Raw genomic sequence first — 12,909 nt, 5'->3', positions numbered from 1 at the left:
CATGGAACTAATTCCCAGATTTATTACCTTCAGAAATTAAAACCTGGGCACACCGCATTATCAGATACCCTGAAGAGTCTCTGCCGGCCTGAGAGACTGGCTCTTAAAATTGACTTTCGCTAAGGAAACACGGGGGAGCTGCAGCAGGTGGCAGGTTCTAGAACTGCACGTGAGCGGTGTGGAAATCACTCCTTTATTCATTCAACAAATGTTTGCTGGGCATCATGCTGGGCACAGGGACTGTCAAAATAGATAAGGTGAAAGCCTTGCAATCCCCGAGATGCCTGTTCTGGAAATCTGCTGCAGGCAGAGATGCAATATGAGCCGTATGCCGGTCATTCAACCCAGCACAGTCCATGTGGCCAAAGACTGAAACAACATAGCTGTCCATCAAAAGGGGACCCATTAAATCAATGATGATCCATCCACTTGATGCACTGGTTCTCAAAGTAGGGCCCCTGGACAGCAGCATTAGCATTATCTGACAACCTGTTGGATGCAAATTCTCAGGCCCCACTCCAGACCTCCTGGGTCAAAAACTAGGGTTGTGGGGCCCAGGGATCTGCATTTTGCCACACCCTCTAGGTGATCTTGAAGCACGCTCAGGTCCAAGAACCAATGATAGAGTGCAGGGATCAGCAAACTTTTCCTATAAAGGGCCAGACAGCAAATATTTTTGGTTTTGTGGCCAGTACCATCTCAGTCACTACTTAACTTTGTCTTTGTAGCGCTAAAACCATGACAACACGTGGCATGGCTGTGCTCCAATGAAGCTTTATCTAGAGACACTGAAATTCAAATTTCATATAACTTACATGTGTCACAAAATCACAGTTGGAGCTTTTACTCAACCATTTTAAAATGTGAACACCATTCTCAGCTTGGGAGCTGCACAAAAGCAGGGGGTGCACCACATGTGGCCCACGGACTGTTTGCCAACCTCTGAGATGGACTACGACACAGCCGTGAAAAAAGGAGCCAGACAGCTCCCTATGGGTGATACAGAAGGATCTCCAGGATATGCTCTTAACAGTAAAGAGCAAGATGATCAGTCTGTGTGATTTGCTGTTACTTATGTGGAAATACAGATACATGTCAGCGTATACATGCAAACACTGGTCTCTAGAAGCGTAAACATGTACCAAAATAGACAACTGCAAAACTGATTGTCCTTGGGAAAGGAAATGGGTGGCCAAGGACCAGAAGGGTCCTGGAACACATCCCCAGTGGGCAGGCCGATGTTTGTGGGGACCCAGAGAGGTGTCCCCAGTCTGTGCTGGAAGGGAACGAGAAGGGATGGGTGACGAAGCCAGGGAAGGAGGGGAGGAGACCTCTGACCGGCTTCTGTGAGGAAGAAGCAGGTGGCCACGGACGAAAAGGGCGAAGAGGGATGCTCGGAGCACAGGCGAGTCGAGCGAAAATGCCGAGGCGCGCAGGACAGGGAGCCCGGGAACTGCAGCCATGCGCTCCGGGAGGAACGGCTGCGCGCAGCTGCGGCCACCCTCGGAGGCCAGGGGACGGGATCTAGCTGGGCGCCGAGGAGACAGAAAAGTCACCCTGGCGGCAGAGTGAAGGGACCGATGGGGCACGCTGGGCAGAGTGAAGGGACCGATGGGGCACGCTGGGCAGAGTGAAGGGACCGATGGGGCACGCTGGGCAGAGTGAAGGGACCGATGCGGCACGCTGGGCAGAGTGAAGGGACCGATGCGGCACGCTGGGCAGAGTGAAGGGACCGATGCGGCACGCTGGGCAGAGTGAAGGGACCGATGCGGCACGCTGGGCAGAGTGAAGGGACCGATGCGGCACGCTGGGCAGAGTGAAGGGACCGATGGGGCACGCTGGGCAGAGTGAAGGGACCGATGCGGCACGCTGGGCAGAGTGAAGGGACCGATGGGGCACGCTGGGCAGAGTGAAGGGACCGATGCGGCACGCTGGAACCGCCGCTCCACACGGCCGGCCTCGGTGTCTATCTCGGGAGGTGGGTACGCGAAGAGGGGGCAAGACTGGAGACACTGGAGAAACAGAATCAACGGGACCTGGCCCTCAGAGGCGGGGGGGACAGGAAGAAGGGAGGGAGGCCACTACCGAGCCCAAGAGGCTGGCACAGGACCAGCCTGGGGTGGCGAGGACACATGCTCAGTTTAGGGGCGTGCTGAGTGTGCGGGGGCTTTGGGATGCTCGTGGAAGTCGGTCCCTGGGAAGGTGTGATCTGGAGCCTGGGGAAAGGGGCGAGTGAGTGGCAGTGGGAGCCGTGGCAGTAAGTGATATAACCAGGAGGAGATGGAACTGAGGGGCTAAAAGGACGGAGGGGGCACAATACTTAAGGACAGGGAACTAGAGAGGGACCAAAGACCTGCAGCCACCCTGACACCAATGCCTTCTATATCTGAAAACTCTGGAAAATCTAGGAACACCTAAGCTGCCTCCTCCAGGCAGTACCATAGTTTCGCAACCCTAAGGACCTCACACATCGCATCTCAGGACCTCAGGGGCTCCCAAGCCATCTCGGGAGTCCGAACCCCGCGTTTTCGTGGGGACGGGGAGTGCCAGAGGAGACAGGAGAGAAGCCAGGAGAAGCTTCGCCACAGCGCACCTGGCTCTAACTAGGCGGGAGCAGCTCGAAGCACATCCCCTCCCTGACCCTCCCCAAGGGAGGACGAGTCTTTGAAAACAGAGGGGCAACAAGAGTCTTGGAAAGGCCTCAGGAAACAGCGCAGCCCCACTGTCTTTAACCCTTTGTGTCAACCACTACCTTTTCCCACGGTGTTAAAGAACGCAGTTGGGGAAAGTACCCATGTTCCCCACATTCCCACAAAGGCATGGGAGAGCAGCAAGCATCTCCTGGGAACACAAAACCCAGGTGGCTGCACAACCATGATGTCACACCACACCCTTGCGGAATTGGAAGAAAAACCCAGATTTGAAATCAAATTTTAATCCTCACAAGCCCACCTTAAGCTTAAATTGAAACTCATCCCCTGGAGACATTTGGCAACACGGAGCAGGAAAGCTTGTTCTGTTGGAAATAAAATGTGTTTCTAAAATTCCAAAAGCTGCTGGGGCACACACACACCCCCACCCCCCCACCCCCAAAGACCAGGGTCTAGCGAACACAGGGAGACCCTCCTTGAAACAGCTTATTTCATATACATACGGATTCAGCACTCAGTGCTGGGCACTACAGCCCACCTGAGCAAAGCTTACCCAACACGGGCTTTTCTCCGGGGGGCACAGTGCAGCCTTCTCACGCTTAGGGGCACTAGACGGCACCTCGGTGCTGTGCGTGGGGCCATTTGAAACAACAAAGTCACCAGCAAAAAGCACAAAAATGGCACTCAATGTATCACAAAAAGGGCACTTGCTTTAATTCGTGAGGACTGTATGAATGCCCATGAGAGCTAAAAGGAGAAACGGAGCGCTGCCCTGGCTGATCTCAGCCGGAACTCTCGAGTCAGATTTTCCACGGCTCTGCACGTGGCCGGGAGTGACCACATCGGTGCTGCGAATATTGATTACAGAGCTACAAATAAATTCTAGCAAACAGGCGAACTCACAAATGTGGAATCCAGGAACAGTGAGGATCTTATGAGTGCTTAAATTAAAATTTTCAACTTTAAGAATATTAATTCTAAGATTCCAATTACAAGATACTTTTTAAAGTCTGGAGAAAACTAGGGACCAACAGATCAGTGTTGCCAGGGCTGAGGGAGGAGGGGTGGGGACGGTGCAATGATAAAAGGGGGGCCCAAGGGAGTTCAGGCAGAGATGGAAGAGATTGCTGTGTGTCCTGTTGTGGGGACGGCCACACAACTCTATGCGTGGGTTAAAATTAAAAACTGCACCTAAAAAAAAAAGTCAAGTTTACTGTATAATTTGAAAAATTTAGAAAGATATATGCGAAACTAATAACTTGTTTTTCCCTCTCTATACTTTTCTTGTTTTTGCATAATTTATTATTGTAATTCTAAAAAACATAAGCTCAGCCTAATTGCAGAACATAAACCAACCAGCCCTGGCTTATTCTTAACAGAAATTAACACAAGGGGTCTGAGAGAAAACCTCAGAGCGCACACCACTTTCTTTTGGGATCTAAAGACAGAGCCGAGGGCAAGCACCCTCCTTCAATGTCAAGATGACTTGAAATAAAGAAAGATCACACACACAGCTAACGAGGGAACATCACTGTCATTTTCTCATCATCAGAACCCATATATTCAGCACAGCAAATGCATAAGTTCCTTTAACAGGGCTTGCTCTGTAAAGGAAAAAAAAAGGGGGGGGGGAGCATTCCTAGGCAATTCATTTAACTTGATTCATTCAAGTTGTACCAGGGACCACAGGAGCTATTAGGCACACCATCCTGATCCTCAAGGAGTTTGTTCTAAATCAAGAGTCAGCAAACTTTCTCCATAAAGGGCCAAAGTGTAAACATTTTTGCAGGCCATGCATCACAAAATCCTCTGCACTGGAGAACAAAAGCAGCCATAGGTAATGTATAAATGAACGAATGTGGCTGCTACCAATACAACTTTATTTACAAAAACAGGCAGGATTTGGCCCTTGGGTTTCAGTTTGCTGACTCCTGTTCTAGATGAAAGAGTCTGACTATATATAAATTTAAAAAGTGGACTGAAAGAGGATCAGAGTAGGGACTGGCCCCCTATGGAGAGAGCGCTAACATCTTAGCCCAAGAAGAGAACAGAGGAGGGGAAGAGAGAGGACCCGGAGAAGGCAGTCGCAAGTGAAAATTCACCAGGAACCAGTGCCTCCAGGAGAGAGAGGAGGGAGTAGGCCGTGGCAAAGGCAGAGAGGTCGACTGGGGTGAGGCTGCAGGAAACAAAATTGGGATGAGGAATTGCTATCTCTAGAGCCATCGGCAACGCAATGGAAACACAAGCCAGAGGCAGTGGGTAGAGCACTGGGTCAAAGGTTAGAGAGTGATCTGGGTGCGGGGGATGGCAGTGCCAGGCCAGAGGTGGATGGTGAGTAATGGGGTTCAGGGGAGAGAGTAAGGCCCCGGGGCAGAAGGAGATCCCTGAATAAACAGGGGAGAGAGCAGGGACCAGGTGGGTAAGTGCACTAGATGAGAAAAAAGTTATCTCCCCAAATGCAGTGGCTCTCAACTAGAGACAATGTCAGGGGACACACTGTTGGTTGTCATCACTTGGAGACGCTACAGGCATCTAGTGGGTAGAGACCAGGGATGCTCCTCAACATCTTACAACACACAGGCCAGCCTTCACATCCAAGACTATCCAAACCCAAACGCCAGTCACTGAGATTGAGAGTCGTGCTCTAATCAAATAAAAATGGAAGTCAATGATGGGGTGGGGCGAGGACTCCAGGGGGCTCACCCCAATGACCTCTATGAGTGATAAGGGAGGGACATGGGGCAGGTCTCCAGGAGAGAAGCAAAGGTTAGGAATAACCCCAGGGAGGTGACTGCGCAGGCGGACAATCTGTTCAGAGGGTCCTGGAATGCACAAAAGAAGACACAACAGAAACATCTCGTGCTGCCGTGAAAAATTAGGGGAATCTGGAAGCAAGCGTCTCCCTCCTCAATTAGCCCACTCACTGGACCCCCAAAGCTCTGTAGGCTTTTATTTTAATTCATCCCACATTACCTTCACTCTCTGGCTCTGCCACACCCACGGGTATTCTCGGGCCACAGCCAGTTCACGCAAGGAGAAATGGAGAGAGAAGCCATTGCCCAGTTCAGCAAAGCAACAAGGGACTCCACGGAAGATGAACTGAGGTGACAACTCTGAGAAAGAGTCCCTCATTCCTTAAAAATCACACTGATTTCCCTCCACCCCACCCAGCCAGGCTGACATTAGAGATTAACGATCTGTAAAGTTCCTCCCTCCCGCCTCCCCAAACCTCCAAGGGGCACGCGGTCTTTCCATTTGATAGGATTTTGTTAACCATTACCACAGGGACTGGGGCGCTGAGGCCCAGACCCCAAAGAACTGCTTGGTAGGAAACCAGTGCTGTGGCTCAGTTGGTTGGAGCTTCGGCCAGTACACCCAGAGGCTATGGGTTTGATTCCCGGTAAGGGCACATACCTAGGTTGCAGGTTCAATCCCTGGTTGGGGCAAGTGCGGGAGGCAACCAATCAATGTTTCTCTCTCACATCGATGCTTCTTTCTCTCTCTCCTCCCCTCACCCTCCTCTCTCTCTAAAAATCAATTTGAAAAAAAACACATCCTGGGGTGAGAATTAAAAAAAGAAAGAAAGAAAAAGAAACCAGTGCTCTGGTTTCTTTCAGACTAGCTGGGGTTCTAACCCCAGCTCTGCCGCCTCTGGCTCTGTAACCCAGTCAATTTCCTCACCTTCTGGAAAATGGTTAATAAACCTCACCTCATGGGGTTGTGGTGAGGATTAATGAGATTATACACACAAAGCATATAGAACAGCGCCCACTATGTATTTGCTATTATTGTTAGCTCAGTATTGTCTGGAGATAAAAGAGTACCAGTGAGAGCATAAGGCTAAGAGCTAAATCAAGAACAAATATTTACCAAACACCTACTAGGTACTAGGCACGGTTCTAGGCTCTGGAAATGCAGCAGTGAACGAAAGAAACATAAAGCTCTGCCCTTGTAGAAACTGTAAACACATAAAGAAGTGATAATGCCATTCACTGACCCCTGGAAGCCCAGGCACAAATCCACAATTAATTACCAAAGCTGCAAGGAACAGAGGAGCAGGGAACCACACATACGCACACATGAATGCACGTACACACAGACACAAAGGGATAGGTCTAACAATGCGTCTTGGCTTTTCTTAACAAGAACCCAAACCAACTGCCACCCTTCACTGCGCGCCTACTGTATACCAGGCACTCAGGGGCTTCCAGACATTGTGTAACTGGGATTGGCGCTCAGCAAGCCCAGTCTGTCAACCCCAGGTCCTGTGTGTGTTTCCCATGTTCCTCATTCACCACTGGGGAATGCAGGAGCTTCTGTCCCTTCTCTCACCATCCCCTTCCTCATCATGACTGATTTCCTTTCATGGCCAAATCTTAAGGAACCCAATGGATTTTTTTTTTAAAAAAATATATGTTTTTATTGATTTCAGAGAGAGGGAGAGATAGAAACATCAATGATGAGAATCATCCATCCACAGCCTCCTGCATGCCCCCTACCGGGGCTCGGATCTACCGGCAACCGGCAACCAGCACTTGCCCTGGCTGGAAATCAACCGTGATCTCCTGGTTCACGGGCCAAGGCTCAACCACTGAGCCACACCAACCAGGCCCCTACAGATATTTTTAAGGTAGGGCCTCAGACATCTTGGTGAAACACCCCAGCTATATTCTCTTAAATGATTCTTCATTCATTGTCCCACAGCCATAAAGTCTAGCTATCAAGCACCAAGGAGGATGCTGGGGTTGAGGCTGGCCTCAGTCACTGCCAGCGCAGGGCACCAGGAGGGACTAGATGGTAGGAGAGGCTCACCAAGGTTAGAGAGCTCCTGGGGCTCACAGGTAAAGCCCCCTTCACGAAGGGCAGAGATACAGGGGGAGATTATCAGGGAGATGTGGGACACCAGGTAGCACACTGAGAAGTTCGATTCCTCCCTCTGGCACTGACTTGGGGGCAAGTGAGTTACGTCTCCTCCCCGAGCCTGCTCACTTATCTATGAAACGGCTTAACAACAATATCTGCCTCCAGGGGCCACTGTGAGAATCCAGAAAAAAGATGGACCAGCGCGGCGGCACCGGGAGAGACGCTAACTAACAAACATGGTAACAGCCGCACAACTGGGCTGTTGCCACAGCGCTCGAGTTTGCCTCCGGACATCTGGAAACAGAAGCCAAAAGTGTAAACATGGATCTGAAGTCCGAGGTGGCCAAGGGCCTAGATCTCAGGACGAGGGGGGAGGTTACAATTTCCCACCCCTGGGAGCGTCACCTACCAGCAGGGACCCCCCCAAAGGACCACCCAGGGCGCGTGCCCGGGGCACTGGGTCATCACGGGCCGCCCGGACCCAGGGATCCCACTTCTCCAAGGCGACCGAGAGAACCGGCGCGGGTGAGGGCGCGCTCGGGAGAGGCGCCACGGCGGGCGGGCGGGGCGGGCACTGGGGGAAGGTTCCTCCAGCCTGGGGCCCGCACAAGGGGCGCGGAGCCGCGAGCCCAGGCGGGCAAAGGCCAAGGTCAGCGGCTTCCCGCCCCCCGCGGGGCCGGGGCTGCTCTCCCGTCCACCGGCCCCCCGCCGAAATGGGCTCTGAGTTCCCAGCTTGGGGCTCCATTTTGGCAAGGGACCCCCCCCCTCTCCACCGCGCTGCTCCCTACCCATTCCCGGACCCCCAGACTCACCCTCTCCGGGGTACAGATGGCCCGCGGCGCCCAGCAGCAGCGCGGCCAGCGCCACCGTCAGCAGCGCGGCCGCGGCCCCCCGCGCGCCCCCGGCGCCCATGGCTGCGGGAGTGCGGGGTCCTGGCGTATCAGAGCGCACGGCGCACGGCCGCCGGGGCCATGCTCCGAGGCAGCCGCCGGAGGTGCCGCGCGCTCCCCTCTTCCACGTCGGCGGCCCCCGGCCGCGGAGCCCGCCGCGGAGGGTCCCCGGTCCGGCTCCCGGAGGGGCGCGCGGCCTCGGCCGCTGCCAATCCAGCGGCGCGGCCCGGGCCCGTCCCGCGATCTCGGGGCCTGGATCCCCGCGCTGCGCCCCGGACTTCTCGCTCTCGGCCCGGAACGCTCCGGACCTCGATCTGCAGACGCCCGGCCGAGCGGACACGCGGACAGAAAGACGGATGGACGGGCGAGCACCTGGGCAGGCGGGTGGCGGGCGGGTGGCGAGCGGGTGGCGGGAGCAAGGACTGCTCGGCCCGTAAACAACGCCGCGCGTCAACTGGGCCCCGCGCAGGCGGTGAGAAAAGACGGCGCGGATCCAAACTCGGAAGGGACTCGCGCCCGGGGAGAGGCCGGGGCGGGGTGGAGGGAGGCCCGCGGAGGGAGGTGCCCGCCGCGCTCTGCGGGGCGCCGCGCTGGAGGCTCTGGGCACGCCCCAGCGCAGGGGCGCCCCAGATCCCTACCCAACCCGAGGGGCCCGGCTCAGAGCTTGGGGGCGCCCCAAATGCCCAACCCAGGGAAACAGATCCCGTGTTTAACATTTTGCTAAATCGTTCTTTAGGGCATTCGTTTTCTTTTTTTTTTTTTTTTGATATTGCATTAAGACATTATTTATCTTGGTTACTAGGGTTTTTTATACTCCCTTAAACGTCCTCCCAGCCCAGCCAGCGAGTCTGGCTCTAGGGCCCCCTACCCCACCTCGGAGGCCCTGCGCCGCATGCGCCGGGCTGGGAGCCAGGCCCCTGAGGACAGCCACGTGTACGTGCGCCCCTGCGCTCAGTGCGCTCCTGGCCCGGGCCCCTCCGGGCGGCCTGTGGCTCAAGTTGGAAAAATGACAGCTGGGAGAATGTGCAGACCTCGCCAAAGTGCAAACCAGGCTCTAGAAATCCTGGGTACAGGGCACACCCCTCCTTTCGTGTGTGACCTTGAACCACTGACTTCACTCTCTCTGAGTTGGCCTCCCCTGCGTGATGGATGTAACAATACCTGCCTGTCAGATTGGTGAGCTGCAGGAGAAATAGAGCATGAGAAACCACCCAGCACAGCTCTAGGCCCAAGACATGCATTTTTAGTTTGCCAAGAACTTGGCTCGCTGTTCCTCTAAGGCCCCAAACCTACTCCTGCCTCCAGGCCTTCGCTGCCCTGGCGGTTCCCCCAGCCTGTATCTCCAGTGCCTGGCTCCGCCTCTGCTCCAGAGAGCCTTCCCCGACCACACTTTATAAATGCCCCTCCCCTAATCCCTTTGTTCCCTTCCCGTTATTTACATCACACCTGTATCTCTTAAAATTTTTATTTGTTTTGTATATGTGTATCTTCTCCTCTCCCTTTGAAGGCAGAAATCTTGTCCATCTTGTTCACTATTTTATTCCCAGTGCCTGACATTTCTGTTGCTTAATAAATATTTGTTGAATGAAAGAATCAGCGTGCAATAAGTAATGGAGATTTACAGTAAGCAAAATAACACAATTCATTTCCTTGTAGACTCACAGTCTAGTAGGGGAAAGAGGGCCAATAATTAAACAATCACATGGGGAGAGAGGTTCCTCCAAGGAAGTGATTTTGAACTGAAGTCTGAAGAGGAGGAGTAACCAGCCAAGGGAAGCACCAGACAAATGGTCCAGGTAGATGGAACAGCGTGTGCAAAGGCCCAGAGTAGAACAAACAGATGTTCTAGAAACCGAACCAGGCACTGTAGCTAGAGCACAGAAGGGAGGAAGCTGAACTCATGGACAGGACTAGAAAGGGCAGAAGCTCAAATACACCGTGTTAGAAATTCATGCCACCCTTATCCTAAAAGCAATGGGTAGGCATTAGAAGGTTTACACAAAAGGGTTAACATAATCAGCTTTTTTCCCCACCATCTGCTATGGGGCAAGAATGGACCCAAGGAGGAGAAACAGAAGGCTGATACGGTCCCAGAGTATCGAGAAGTATGCATTCGATAATGTGCCCTTCCTTCCTGTGCAAACCTGTCCAGAGCTGTGGGCTTCCCTCTGACCCACGGGAGCCCCCAAAAGCCACTACAACTCTGGGTAGGCAGGCAGCTGGTGCTGAAAAAGGCATGAAAGGGGACATGCTGTCTTCTGAAAGTCCTTCATGACATGAGACTTCCATGTTGGGTACAAAGTCAAAAGAATCATTTCAGTCATGACTTGCTGGGAGAAAATTAAGACACCACCACTCAACTCATACACATATATGCACAACCCAAGGACACAGACAGTGGTGGGGAAAGGGACTGGGGAGGGGGGTGGGACGGGGTGGAATGGGTCATTGGGGAGAAAAAGGGACATCTGTAATATTTTAAACAAAAGAAAACAAAAAAGACCACCACTTCCCGGAAGCACTCATTGTTCCTTTCGTAACCCTCTCCCACCCCTCAAAAAAAGCAAGCATCTAGAAATTGAAAGTCAACTTTTGCCTTTTATTAAAACCATTGGAATAGAAAAATTGCCATTCGGCAAGCTCCAAAATAATTGATTCAGGCAAGAACCATCAATGAATGCTAAAACTAGTGGTTGGAAGTTTAAGAACTAGCAAGACATTTCCATGGTCTTCAAGTAACTCTGAAAAATACTTGTCAATAATGAAAGAAAAAATGGTAGCTTCATGGAGGAGAAAGCTAGCAGATACCCCTTAAATAAGTGATCAAAGTTGATCCTGAATTTTTTTTTGTAATAAAAGACACTAAGGGGACAATTGAAGACTGAAAAGGTCAATTTGATAATAGTATTGTATCGATATTAATTTTGAGTATTGTACTGAGGTGATGTCAGAGAATGTTCCTGGCTTTAGGAAATACACATGAACGAAGTATGTGTCTGCAACTTACTCTCAAATGTTTCAGAAAAAAATGACACAGAAAGAGAGAGGACAGAACAGATGTGATAGAAGTTATAAAACTGATTAATGGAGAAGGGGATGCACATGGGTTCACTGCTCTATCTGTGCAGCTTTCCTGGAGTCATCGTATCAACATAAAAGGTTTCAAGAGCTTTAAAAACCGTTTGGGGCTTATTGTTTGGTTTTTCTTCTATTGGCTTTGGTTTGACACTTAAACACGTACTCTGATGCTTGATCTAAAGAGAGAGAGCATTTGTTGCAGCGGGAGATGAGGCCCTTTCAGAGTCCTGAGAAAAGCATTTCTGGGGACCCACGCATGGGAGGTTGTGGTGTACTGGTAAGATTTATTGCGATAGAAATAGAAGGCTGCCCCCAGGTTCCCAATGTCCATCTCTATCCATCCCACTGTGGAAAAAGTCCAGCCGTGTCTTAATTAGGCCCAGAACAAAGGCCAGTGTCCAAGAATTCTGTGCCATGCCAAAGTTAGTCCAGTTTAGCGTCTGTCTTGTCCAGCCAGCGTAGTCTCTGCTCCCGCTGCCCCCTAGCTGGCACCGCGTTGCCATACCCAGGCTCAGCTTGGAGCCTGTGCTTGGAGCCGGCGCAGCTACTGGCATAGAGCTGCTGGAGGAGAGAAAACACGTGAACGGGACGAGCGCATGTTACAGGGAGAGAGAGAGCTTTGTTAAGCTTGGATTATATTCTCTAGCGCTTGAGAAAGACTAGGTGCTTTTTCAAACTAACTGATCAGTTTCCCAGTCCTTCCCGGTTAGGGTTGGGTCCTCCCCACAATCAACCCATTTCCTAGATCTTCAGGGGTTCTGTGTTCCCTACCCAATCCAATCCCTTTCCCAGGCTAGACACTCCCCCTTATGGTTGCTATCTGGGTTCCTACTGCACTTGCCTCATAGTAGAAGCACCGCCCCCTACACTATCTTGGCTTCTATTGGGCATGTGCCCAGGAGAGGAATTTCCCCTTCTGCTTATTCCCTTCCCCCCATAGTCTGGGCAAGCGGACTGGTTGTGTCCTGGGATGATTGAAAAGCTGGCCCTTCCTCTCTACAGGGGGCGGGAGAGGCCCTAATCCCCTTGGTGAGGCAATGCTGAGATCCTGTGGGGATTCCATGAATACTGCAACTTGCTAGCGAAGCAGGCTTGTTATGAGATTCAGCTCCCTAGCTGATTGGGCTTCCTAACGTCTGATTCCCTTTGCTCCCCTCCTTTATTGATGTTTAGCTACCTATGCTAACAGTTTCATGGTTCATGAACATCAGCACCTACTGCTCTGCTTTTGTCTCCCATCAAAGAGGGCTTGGGGAGACCTCCACTACCACCCTGCTGGCGTCTTTCTTTAGCATGTCTCTTTGGCTCAGTGTCCCTCCATCTAGCTGCTTTGCATTTCATTAAAGCAGGAAATTTAATGTAAATCCTAACTCCTGTGTTGTCATGGAAACCCGCTTTAATATATATGCAAATAACAGTACAAAAAC

At 51.9% G+C, this 12,909-nt stretch overlaps 1 protein-coding gene across 2 annotated transcripts in view; it reads right to left on the bottom strand.

The window, feature by feature from the left end:
- Positions 1-8,906, bottom strand: part of INSR (insulin receptor) — a 148,746-nt gene extending 139,840 nt beyond the window's left edge. The window contains exon 1 of one of the 2 annotated variants that reach the window (XM_081135882.1): positions 8,327-8,906. In XM_081135882.1, coding sequence (XP_080992008.1) covers positions 8,327-8,426 — 100 coding nt within the window. In that variant the 5' untranslated portion in view covers positions 8,427-8,906. The remainder of the gene's footprint in view (positions 1-8,326) is intronic. The other variant, XM_081135881.1, reaches the window with a different exon arrangement.
- Between the last annotated feature and the right edge of the window lie 4,003 nt (positions 8,907-12,909).

The sequence above is a fragment of the Miniopterus schreibersii genome (assembly GCF_964146895.1).
Source record: "Miniopterus schreibersii genome assembly, chromosome: 4".
NCBI lineage: Eukaryota > Metazoa > Chordata > Mammalia > Chiroptera > Miniopteridae > Miniopterus > Miniopterus schreibersii.
The sequence above is the reverse complement of the archived record's forward strand: the minus strand, read 5'-3'. Positions and strand labels throughout refer to the sequence as shown.